Genomic DNA, 12,783 nt, shown 5'->3' on the forward strand with positions numbered 1-12,783 from the left:
TAGGATTTATATTAAAATAAAAGATAAACTTGATGTTGGTATAACTCTAGTTTATTTATTTATTTGTTTGTTTTTTGAACTTTGCTATAACTTTAGTTAAATAATTGTAAATCCCAAGATAATTCTCATAAAGTTCAGGAGTTTTTCTATTTAAATCTAGCTCGAATGTTCCAAGAAACCCTCCTTATGTGGAAGGGTCCAGTTGTATCTAGTCACTGGTCACTGATGCTGGTAATAGTAACATAGGGAAACTTCATAAGGATAAAGTATTAAATTCCCTGTTACATTATTATATTAACTCAATTGTATTGCTTTAGCAACAAGTCGAGATCGGCCACAACGTTAGTGTTGAGTTAACAACGTTGTAGTTCACAAGTGTCGGTAAGTTTAGTCAAAGGCTTAAGGTTAAAGCCATTGAATGTTGCTCAAACCCCAAATGCTTAACTGAAATGTAAGGCAAGGGATAATCTTTGTTACCAACGAGGCTGCTATGTGCCCTTATATATAATGAAGGTGATGGTTGGTGCAACGTACTACTAGAACACTTTCTTAAATTTTACATTACCTGATGTAGAAACTACTCCAAGTTCTTCAATTGTTGGTACTGATTATTATTAAGTGACAATTTAAATGACCTACACAACCTGATCATTATATTCGGTAGTGGATTTTTTGTTTTGTATTTTAGAGTATTATTTGACTTAATAGTCGAAAGATTAATCTATTATGATACAGTCAAATGCCTAACTTAGACCACTCTCAATTACAAATTTCATCCTCTAATTTTGTTAAGCATTTGAAGTTTGATAAACTTCACATCCTATCTTAACATAAAAATAGGATAAAAATTCAAAAGGGACACAATACCACCAAAACCAATGTTAAAAAATGCAGCAAAAAAAATGACCAACAATTTACTATCTTTACATGCATGGAAGCTTTGATTAAAAACCAGCTTCTCAATTATTATGGAAGCCTCTATAATTATATAATTTAGAAAATAAAACAATGCATATTATTTTGTTGGGGTGCGGTAGCCTAAGGATTCAAACAAGCTAAGAACACGGTGCATGAACAGTCAATCTCATCCTTGCTAGACAATAATAATAATAAGCCAGCAGAAGACATAAACCATCGTTCGAAAAAATAATTTAGAATCCCCAAAAAATTAATAAAAATTATAATAATGAAAGAATGAAATATAACGGTGGAATTAGGTTCTGCACGTCTTTAGCTTCTTCACTGGTTGATCAGACTTCTCAGAGCTAGCAACTCTAGACCGCATCATCCTTTCACTGTTAGAAGGAACTTCTTCACCCTAAAGGAAAAATGATAAGACAAATTAGATAATACTATACGGTTCTAAAATATGGAACTTTAATGTAATGCTAGAAATCAAACTATGCTTATAAACCAACAAGACGTTGGTCTAGTGGTGTAAGGCCTAACTAGATCCCCAAGGTCGATGGTTCGATTCCTGGGAGGAGTAGCCATGAATCCCGAAATGGATTAGTTCTTTATCCAAAAAGGTAAGGGCTACTCTTAGTAGTATAAAAACTATGCATATAAGAAAGATCTGGCAAAGGGACAATTAGAGTGTTACTATACCTTAGCACCACACATTGACATTGGCACAATTGGTCTGATGTTTGTTTGCTTACCAAGTTCAATTTGCACTGAGATACTGGTTTGTGACAAATCCACTCCTGAACTATGAAGCGCATGTGTAAGTGTGTCCAACAATCTGTCCAAGTACAATGGTTTTTCTTCAATATATTAAAATGAAAATGCTCTCACATGTCAATGTTGCGATCCTAATTGAACATTTATCATATGCAAAGGATATAAACAGAATATGGTTGGCCAGTTCTATAAGATAAAAAAGAGTAATATGCAGCAGTAATTCCAAATACTAAATTGAAAAGTTTTCCAAAGATTGGCTGGGTAAATCCGAATGTGCAAAATTTGGTCTTATATCAAAGACTGCAGCACCACCAACCCTCTTACAGAAGACAATAGGTCTAATACAAAAGAGATAATGATGAAATAGAGTTTTTAAAGCTTTAAATTGAAAATAGACTTTATTCCCACTTATACAGTATCAATAACTACAAACCTAATCAGAGAAAGGAAGAGAATTAAGTCCATATATGCAGTTGGCAAGAACAACCCAAAGAACTTGCAGCTTATCATTTCTTAACCACATGCCAGGGTCAAGAGAAGTATGCTATTGCTGCGACATTTATGAGCAATTAGCATGTCTCCACAGTGTCCATTCTCAATCTATGAAATAGTTTAAAGATTATAATTTTTTTTCTCAGTTTACAGACAAATCAACTAAAAATATATAAATTCTCACCCTTTTGAGTACGCATGTGATTTGCTAATGGCACTGCCTTCAATAGTGGGCTCTTTCTCTTTCAATTTTTCACTTGTAGTTGCCATAGTCTGATACTCTTCTGAATGTTGATATATCCCATTCTCTGCATCAGATGTCAATCCATGTGCGAGCTGAGACACCACCCCACCACGACCACCACTTTGGGCAGGAATGAAAAAATTAGGCTGTGGGGAAATAGGAATTGGAAAAGCGTTGTTTGTTATTCCAGGATGATGATCCATTCTCTTGAAGTTAGTTGATATGTTCAATCCAGATTCTACATGCTGAGTACTTCCAGGAATTGTCTGGGAGATGGTGATATTTTTCAGGTCAGTCTTTGAAGCAAACAGGGATGTTGGAGATGGACCTAGCCCACTATTTTTCGCGCGTGTTTCAAAACTTTCTGCTTGCCTGGCATTATTTCTCTGCTTTGAATAAAATTTCCACAATCAGTTTTTTGATGGATAGTTCACAAACTCACAATCATTATGGTCACTTATGATTTCAAATCCATGTGCACGAGGCTAAATGGTACTAATGAATGTATGTACTTGAACAACAGACAAGCATTTGCGTTGCTGAGTAATGAGAATATTCCATCAAATTAAGACCAGATGATAGGATATACTAAGAAAAAATGTGAAAATATAGTTTTGATTCATGTAGTTTACATCCATTTTTAAGTTGCTCCATATATTTAAAATCATTTTAATTTTTAAATGAGTCCTCCTAATTGTAAGTGTCATCAAACTACTCCATCAATGCCAAACTTGCTGGATAAATGCTATAGTACTGTCAAGATTTTCTATCTTGCGTGATTAATGGAAGTTGACTCAATAACAAAAAGGTCGTCAATGTCCATTGGCCACATAAGATTAAACTTAGCATGATTACAATTTTATCTAATAACAGAAACCAATTTGAAAGTGTTTGTAATTAGAATGACTCATTTAAAAAAAAGTAATTTTTAGGAACACTTTAAAATAATGTGAAAACTTAAAATTGAATGATAGGAGATGGGCAATTTATCATGGAAACTCTTATGTTCTTCATTTAAAGCGTGAACAGCTTTAGAGAGGTATGTATGGTATTTACCCATGGCACCAATTTTTCTGACTCGTGATTCCACTCTTGGAATGAACCTTCATGCTTATGCACCTTATCTTGTAAAAAGTGAATGTACTCAATGACCTGCAATTAATTCAGATTATGTATCTAGGAGCAATAACACAGACAAATATATTAAATATATCATATAGATTTACTCAATTACCTCTAACAAAAAAGATGCTTTGTCCCTCTTTTGATCACTGTGTGGAATAAGCTCTCGTAGCATCTGGAATCTGCAGTAGTAATTCAATGTTCTGTCAGATGATTATAAGCAGTAGTATCTACCCTGTTTCATGATCATTCAACTTGCTCAGCACAAATGACAATGAGATAACAACTGAAAAACTAGATGCGATGTAAAAAAGTACTATGGTGATGGACATGTCACTTACAAGAAGACAACGTCAACAGGAGACAAGAAATACTCCCATCATTTTGGCACTACAGAACAGGACTAAGTACAATCAAATTTTATGGTAATATAGACATAGAATAAGATTACAGTTCCACTATAATATTGAAGCTTAGCAGAGCTTCACACTTGTGCAGGTCTTAAAATAGAAGAAATATAAGCAATTTCTCTACTGCAAAAGTTGGAAAATTTTATTAAACAATTGATAAATTAGGCATGAGATGACATACATATATATATAGAGAGAGAGAGAGCTGAGTCAGCAACAGATGCAGAAGCTGGGTGAGTGTGTGACTACTCAGTCATAAATCTCAAAAGAAAGGGAACTTTTGTTGGAGTCTTGTTACTTTTTATTGAAGCCAACATTTTTTTTGGTAAAACTTATATTAGAACTTCAATCAATGAAAAAAATATCATTGCAAGTTAACCTTTGGCACCTACCAGTTACACTCACTCGAATTATAAGGGACTTCTATGTTAAAATATTTTAAAATAAGTCAATTCATATTAACTTTATACTTACAAAATAAAAATAGAAATAAAAGTTCTTTTTATGCTTGCATTGCAACTTACTGGTGGGAAAAATAAGATGTATCACTCAATTTGCTACAACTTTATAAATATTTTCTTTGAAATTATCAATTAAGTTTGTATGTTTTGGCCAATCACAAAGTTGTGGCAAGTAGAATGACACATGAAATGAAGTAGATTTCATCCCCATGCGCCTCTTCTAGCATCGAACAAGGATCTTGAAAAACATTTATCAGCGTGGTAGCCAATACTTGCCTGTCATTTATTTTGCTCCTTCTCCGCTGCTCTGTTGCAGAATGTTTTGATCTTGGTGTGTTTGGCTTTTGTTCAGTACTCTTCCCATCCACTTTCACTTTCAGTTCTGCTGAAAATCATGTTAGCCTTCTAGTCATAACAAAAAGGATAGAATAATAAATTATATTCTGTTCCACGCTCAGGCTAGAATCTTAAAATAATATTGGTCTAATGAATTTTTTTAAAATTTGTTATTTTTAGCACGACACACTTGCACTCACCAAGTGGAGAATGTTTTTCTTGTATACTTAAGCTACTATACTAGAAAATGATACCATAATTATAGAATCACCTCTTTGGAATTCTTTCTTGAGAAAAAATGTTTCTTCGTTTTCTAGTTCTTCATCCTGGGCACCAGCCTCTGCAGACTTCATCATTTCTATAAAGCTCTGGTTCTTCTGCCCAGTAGTCCTGTTGAATAAAAAATTGCCAGAAATCCAGCATGAAAATGTAAATAACACACCTTAAGAAGCAACTCTTCCATTGAAAACAATTCATAGAAAAAAAGCGAACAAACGTGGAACAAGAGGAAGAGAGAAACTATGACTAACTGAGAGGTGGAGCAAGAGTTGAAGCTGTTGTGTCGATTGTTAGAAAACGACTGTGACGTTCGCTCACTCGACGTCCACTGCCCTGGCTTCGCCGCAGACTCTGTCACCGCACAAAGCACGGCCAAATGTTATTACCGTTACAGATACTATGCAACTGATTTTTTTTAACCAATGCAATTGATATATGTTATGGGAAATATTTATTATTTCTTCTGAATACTGACAAGCAGTTAGCTTGGATAATTACACAGCACGCTGGTATTACCAAGACCAATCTATATATGTATAAAACGAGGAAGTAATCAGACAATATAAATTGTAGATAAACTCCATCTTCTAGTTGTTTTGTGAAGAAGAAGGTTCCCCATCAAATATTTTTTGTTTTTAAATTGTTCTCTGCCGAACAACTACATTATGTAAGAAAAATGGTTTTTAGAAAAACTTTAACTCAGTAGATCAATCCAGGGAAACGGATATAATAACAAGAATGTCATTTGAACATGAAAGAAAAATTATAGGACCCTACTTTCTCTCCCAAAAGAAGGAAGCTGTTGTTTTGATGTAACAAATATGAAAAATAAGAAAAAGTATTCTACGAATAGCATTACTCAAGGATATATTCAATGGGACGAGGATCTGTCATCCCCAACCATATCCCAATCATGTGTCTAACTCATTGCAACTTACTGGTGGGAAAAATAAGATGTATCACTCAATTTGCTACAACTTTATAAATATTTTCTTTGAAATTATCAATTAAGTTTGTATGTTTTGGCCAATCACAAAGTTGTGGCAAGTAGAATGACACATGAAATGAAGTAGATTTCATCCCCATGCGCCTCTTCTAGCATCGAACAAGGATCTTGAAAAACATTTATCAGCGTGGTAGCCAATACTTGCCTGTCATTTATTTTGCTCCTTCTCCGCTGCTCTGTTGCAGAATGTTTTGATCTTGGTGTGTTTGGCTTTTGTTCAGTACTCTTCCCATCCACTTTCACTTTCAGTTCTGCTGAAAATCATGTTAGCCTTCTAGTCATAACAAAAAGGATAGAATAATAAATTATATTCTGTTCCACGCTCAGGCTAGAATCTTAAAATAATATTGGTCTAATGAATTTTTTTAAAATTTGTTATTTTTAGCACGACACACTTGCACTCACCAAGTGGAGAATGTTTTTCTTGTATACTTAAGCTACTATACTAGAAAATGATACCATAATTATAGAATCACCTCTTTGGAATTCTTTCTTGAGAAAAAATGTTTCTTCGTTTTCTAGTTCTTCATCCTGGGCACCAGCCTCTGCAGACTTCATCATTTCTATAAAGCTCTGGTTCTTCTGCCCAGTAGTCCTGTTGAATAAAAAATTGCCAGAAATCCAGCATGAAAATGTAAATAACACACCTTAAGAAGCAACTCTTCCATTGAAAACAATTCATAGAAAAAAAGCGAACAAACGTGGAACAAGAGGAAGAGAGAAACTATGACTAACTGAGAGGTGGAGCAAGAGTTGAAGCTGTTGTGTCGATTGTTAGAAAACGACTGTGACGTTCGCTCACTCGACGTCCACTGCCCTGGCTTCGCCGCAGACTCTGTCACCGCACAAAGCACGGCCAAATGTTATTACCGTTACAGATACTATGCAACTGATTTTTTTTAACCAATGCAATTGATATATGTTATGGGAAATATTTATTATTTCTTCTGAATACTGACAAGCAGTTAGCTTGGATAATTACACAGCACGCTGGTATTACCAAGACCAATCTATATATGTATAAAACGAGGAAGTAATCAGACAATATAAATTGTAGATAAACTCCATCTTCTAGTTGTTTTGTGAAGAAGAAGGTTCCCCATCAAATATTTTTTGTTTTTAAATTGTTCTCTGCCGAACAACTACATTATGTAAGAAAAATGGTTTTTAGAAAAACTTTAACTCAGTAGATCAATCCAGGGAAACGGATATAATAACAAGAATGTCATTTGAACATGAAAGAAAAATTATAGGACCCTACTTTCTCTCCCAAAAGAAGGAAGCTGTTGTTTTGATGTAACAAATATGAAAAATAAGAAAAAGTATTCTACGAATAGCATTACTCAAGGATATATTCAATGGGACGAGGATCTGTCATCCCCAACCATATCCCAATCATGTGTCTAACTAATCACAATGAAGCAAAACTGATAAAGTTATAAATATTTAATTTTTTTAATTGACGTGACATAATATGATTCATTGATCTGAGACAGGTTTGAGACAGCAGATCCTTGTTCATATTCAATGAAGGTAATTACTTCCGTAGGTAATTCTATAATTATGAAATCATTTCTAGAATTGTGGAATGAGTACTATACAACATCGAAAGTTTATTCCAATTTCTGATTTTAGTTATACATGAATCAAGCTAACTTGTTAAAGGATAGTCACACATCCCAATTTAAATACAGCAACTAGTGTGTGAAATAATATTAATATTGAAAGACTTGTTTTTTTTCGAGTAAAAAATAATTTCTATTAGAATATTGGGGGTGCGAGTACAGTGAAGAAAAAAATGTTCTCTGATAATACTTTATACTATTTCAATAACATAGGGAAGGGAGAGAAAGATATTGGTTGATCCTTGTTTTGACGTAAATACATTTCAGTTCTGATTTCATGCACAAGTAAATGGTAGTTATGTTAAAACTCGGAAACCAGAAAATACAATGCAGGAAACTGGTTGGTAGCGCAAAACAGGTAAACGTACAATACATTAATGTAAGACATACACTGAAGTAGTACTAAAGAAAGAAATCTTATGGCTTACCTACTAGAATGGGTTTGACGTCCACATTATTCTCCTTCCCTGTCTTTCCCTTCTTAACCGCAGACTCTTCCCACAAAGTGAAACCACTTGAAGTATATGAACTGCAGTTAGAGTTTTCATCATTTCTATCGGTACTATTTGCTTGATGCACAGTGAAAATGGATGCCTCTGGCTTTGGAACCCTTTGATTATTATTAAAATTGGAAATGTGGCTAATACTGTAAGTCCCAATTCCTCCAGGTAAGAGGTGCTCGACAGAAGTTGGTGTTGGGGGAGGTGGCTTAGGAGCAACCGATGATATTTCATCTGTGGCTTCTTCCTTGGCACTGGCTTTAGTATCTGCTCGTTCTAGTGGCTGCAAGAAATCTTGGGTCTTGAGGCGACTTCCTGTGCACACTGGGAGAAGGAAATAATATGCAATTCAGGTCAAGGGAAGAAAGAGCGAACTCATTCATGCAACAAAACAATTTGAATAAGTTTGAGAGCAATCAAGGAAATAAACAAACACACAAAGTGAATTCAAAGAATTTTATCTTACTGCATATCATTTTTGGATACACATTCTTCTTCTTCTTTTTGTTGGTATCTTATCTTATTCGTTGACCTTTGCCCGAGGAGAATGATTAGCAAAACCATATGAAATAATGATAATATTGTATCACATTTTATTTCACAAGTTGAAGTTCTTAACTTCTTACTTATATAGTAAAACAGCGTGTGGATAATTTTTTAATAACTATTAAATAGCTATATGTTTTTAACACAATATAATAAGTTACTATTATTCCTTGAGTTAATTACCGACAAAATATAAGCTTGTTAAATTTATTTAAATAAAAAAATAAATGATATCATACAATTTGTAAAAATTCATGTATATTTTATATAGACAAAATACCTCTGTAAGCATATTTTGTAATAGAAAATTAGAAATCTTCACTTTTAAAAGTAAAGGCTAGATAAACTGCATTTCCACATTTTGTAAATGCAAATTAAAAACTGGTATAAGGAATGTAATTCCACAATAAAAATTTGATTTTACATATTGTGAATACTTTGTCTATTGTTCATGCTCATTAGTTTTATGATTCTGAATACTAGATTTCAGAGAGAGGGACAATGAGAAGGAAACATGACAAAGTGGGACGCATCATTAAGTTTGAACTTAAAAATATGATATATATTTTTTATATTTTTAGCATTTTTCAAAAAAATACTTATTTTGACTATTACTATTTTGTTAAATGAATGATATAAAATTACCGAATATATTGAACGCGGCAAGACCATTCCAAAATGAAAAAAGTATACATGCATTTCAGCAAAAAAGACAAACTTTGGATTTGAGTAAACAAAAATGAGCAAGAGAAATATGCAGCTCCATACACAAAATATATCCAAATATTTCATTTTCAATCTCATTCCCTATTTGGGTTAAAAAGTAAAAACACTTTGTGATACGTGAGAGAGGAGTAAGGAGCACATATAAGAATATTTTTATCTTTTTATTTACTGTAAAATTATATTTTTATTATTAAAAATATAAGTAAAAACAATTATTTATCTCTTCATTAATAAAGAGAATCATTGATGGTGATAGTAAGGTGAATGACTCTAATTTCACGAAAAAGAAAAAAGAAAAAGAAAAAGAAAAGTATTCAATAAAACATCAAATCATGTGCAATTCCAATTCTAAATTGGCCCATTACCCACACGCTCTCAAGTCTCATCAGAAGGTGTTAGACACATCTGATTGACACATTTCTACTCCACGTGAAGTGTTCAGGGGAAAAATGGATTAAAACACCATAGAAAATGTTGTTAAATGATAAATACGTAGCCCGCATAATTCAGGGCCCAGATCCTTGATTACGATGAAAAACTGATTTATCAGTTGAATTATAAGGAATAAAAATAAGTGTAAAATCTTTACTCCGGTAGTACAAAGATTTATATACATATATTATATCATATTACTTTTTTAAAAAGTCAAAAATAATAAATATATAAGATGATTGACAAGATATAAAACTTATATACTTCATTTTCTCATAGAAATAGAGCGTGATGCATAATTTAAGGGGATATTAACACCATGATCCCACGTCGAATTTATTTTAGCAAAAAGAGAAGAAGGAATGATGAATACCTTGAGAAGGTGGCCTTGAATCTTGTTGGGTAGTTGAATTACTGTACAGTGAAAGAAAATCATGCGTCGGTTTCCTTCCTATTTGTGATCCGCATCAAACAAAAATAATCAGAAAATCTCATAATACCAATAGATTCAAATCAATTTTTGTAAAATAAATAAATCAGTTTCAATGAGGAAATAACCTTGGGTTTCAAAGACGCGCGCATGAGGAAGCTCCATAAAAACCTGAATAATGTTGTTTCTCTTCCTTCGTTCCCAGTAATTCAACGGAATTTTGAAACTCACAGAATTCAGTTCCGTTACCGCTTACAAATGATTGAATTCAGCTTCACTAACACATAATTGAGAACTTGCAGCTTCGATCAGTATCTCGCTGATAGAGAATTCTCAGATCCGAATTGAACAGAAACTACGCTTTCGAAACACGTTTATTCACTGATTACACTATTCCAAGTCCTCAATCACAAGTGCAGGATCAGATTTTGGCGGTAAATTCACTACAACTTGTGTATATCAAAGGAAACACGCGTTGAAGTCCTTTTACGAAACAATTCGGCTCCAAAATTAGCAATTACAAAGCCTCGAATAAGAGATTTCACAGAATCTGGAATGAGAAACACACTACATAATCCATAATTCATAATAAAAAACAACCGAAGTTTCAATTAACATAAGATCCAAACCAGGAAAATAAAGCGCATGCGAATTTGAATTAAGAAGCAAACAATAAAGGAGAATTACCATAAACAGTGAGAAGCGTGAGTTGAAGCAGTAAGTGAAGAAATGGAACTACAGAAGAATCTAAATGAATGGATCGAACCTTGTTTCTATTTTCTCTCACTTTCTTTCTCTTCTCGTTTGGGTCTATATGATTTATGTTTTTAAATAGTTTTTCGTGTTATGATCCATTTTCATCTCCGTCAAGTTCTAACTCCGTTTTGAAACGTCGTTGCGGCGGGTGACTAACTCCGTTTATTCTGTGTGATAATGTATCGCCGTTTGCTTATATATACGGCAATATGAAAACTCGAATTTTGTGTTTTTATTTATTTTCTAATGTTTTCGCCAATCCCGAACCTGATATCTAAATTATATGCAATCCCATGTATTAGTTAATTGTGTTTGTGATTTTACTATCATACTTCTACTTCACTTATCCCACTTGTTGGATAAGTCTACACCAAAAACAGTATTGTAGTAGGAAAAAAAATAAAAATAACTCAGTTCCCAAAAACACTACAAAAGAAAAAACACGTGAGAAGGAAAAATTCTCTGAACGGAGAGATAAATTTCTCTTCATATATTTATATTTTTAATGTCAAAAATATAATTCAATGTAAATAAAAACATTATTATATACGAGAAAATGATGTATATATTGATAGTATAAATTTTTTTTACACTGTCACTGTATTCTCCACCATTCATTTTTAATCATGATTGATTTTTCAAAAAAGAATCAAAATGGATGGTGAATGATACATTAATTGTATATAAACTTTTATATTGTCAATGTACAAATTTTACACTCATTATATGTTATCTTTTTCTTGTTATTGTATAGCACTTAATTATCCATGACATAGGAACAGCATCCTGTTCACGTCCTGGGATTGAAATTAAGAAGATAATTAGTATTGAGATGATGTTTAATGATTTAGATATGAAAATTTTTTGTATTATTAAGGGTATTTTTCACTTTTTTGATAAGAAATTAATATATTTCGGCCCAATAAATATTATTCACAGAAATTGAACTATCGATTTTTGAGATTCAATAAAGCTTATACCAGACATATTTGAGTGAGTTACTGTTAACTAATCTGTCCCGGTTTTTAAATAAAATCAAAAAATATTTACGTTTTTATGATAAGAAAATAAGAGTGCAAGATGTTATTATGGTAAGGAAGGAAATATCACGTGCTACGCTCTTTCCTCTATCATATATGTGCCTTTCCCATGGCTCCATGTGCATGCTCCTCATCTTTCTCTCTCATTCATTCCCATCACACACATGAACAATACATGTACTTCCACTCCGTGTTGTTTTCGTATATTAATGTGTTCACTACTTGAGAGGAGTCTCATTCGTCCATTATATATATAAATGTAAAAACATGGTTATAAGCCCACACTCCTTAAACATTTAGTTTTATTATATTCTAAAGTTGAACTTTTATTTAATTGAAGAAATAACGACTTCAATTATATCACTTAATGTACAACCATGAAGTGTTTTTTTAGAAAACTTAAAGCTATTAATTTAAGACACATAAATAACTTTAACATGTAATTCCCCAAAATTCCAAGGAGAATATTTTTATAGGTTTAGGGATGAGAATCGTATAACTAAGGGGGTTGATACTACATATTTGGGAAAACCTCCTATCTTATTTATTATAAGTTATTCAATTTATTTATTAATTTTAAATGTGTTACTTCATCACTATATCACTTATTTTGAATCTATAACAACTCATCTTTCAAGTGTGAGTGAGTAATTCATAGAACAACACTTTCCTTGACCAAAAACAATTCAAATATA

The 12,783-nt window shown here is 32.7% G+C and overlaps 1 protein-coding gene across 10 annotated transcripts; it reads right to left on the minus strand.

Annotated features, from left to right (window-relative positions):
• On the minus strand, positions 865-11,089 carry LOC109353954 (transcription factor BIM1-like). Of its 10 annotated transcripts, XR_002108493.1 has the most exons (13): positions 10,980-11,089; positions 10,421-10,842; positions 10,236-10,313; positions 8,087-8,482; positions 6,769-6,874; positions 6,510-6,628; positions 6,179-6,287; positions 3,654-3,723; positions 3,476-3,571; positions 2,360-2,805; positions 1,609-1,744; positions 1,120-1,318; positions 865-1,084 (listed from the first exon to the last, which is right to left on the minus strand). XR_002108493.1 is itself a non-coding variant. In XM_019596332.1 (12 exons), exons 2-12 carry the CDS (start codon positions 10,455-10,457, stop codon positions 1,214-1,216), a joined length of 1,683 nt encoding a protein of 560 aa, XP_019451877.1. In that variant the 5' UTR covers positions 10,458-10,842; positions 10,980-11,089; the 3' UTR covers positions 865-1,213. The 10 variants fall into 10 exon arrangements, 9 of the variants coding, with proteins under 9 accessions (XP_019451877.1, XP_019451886.1, XP_019451873.1 ...); XM_019596332.1 differs by having other exon boundaries at positions 865-1,318; positions 6,769-6,868; positions 8,087-8,473; XM_019596341.1 differs by having other exon boundaries at positions 865-1,318; positions 6,179-6,284; positions 8,087-8,473.

This window comes from Lupinus angustifolius, chromosome LG01 (assembly GCF_001865875.1).
Source record: "Lupinus angustifolius cultivar Tanjil chromosome LG01, LupAngTanjil_v1.0, whole genome shotgun sequence".
NCBI classification, from domain to species: domain Eukaryota; kingdom Viridiplantae; phylum Streptophyta; class Magnoliopsida; order Fabales; family Fabaceae; genus Lupinus; species Lupinus angustifolius.

Bases quoted from the DNA above. Each gene is read 5' to 3' on its own strand.
- LOC109353954 (XM_019596308.1), bottom strand. From the start codon at position 10,457: ATGGAGCTTCCTCATGCGCGCGTCTTTGAAACCCAAG. The intron at 1,745-2,359 runs GTGAGAATTTAT...GTACTTGGACAG, and splicing joins TCACATGCGTACTCAAAAGG to ATTGTTGGACACACTTACAC. The intron at 1,319-1,608 runs GTATAGTAACAC...TTTTTCCTTTAG, and splicing joins TGTCAATGTGTGGTGCTAAG to GGTGAAGAAGTTCCTTCTAA.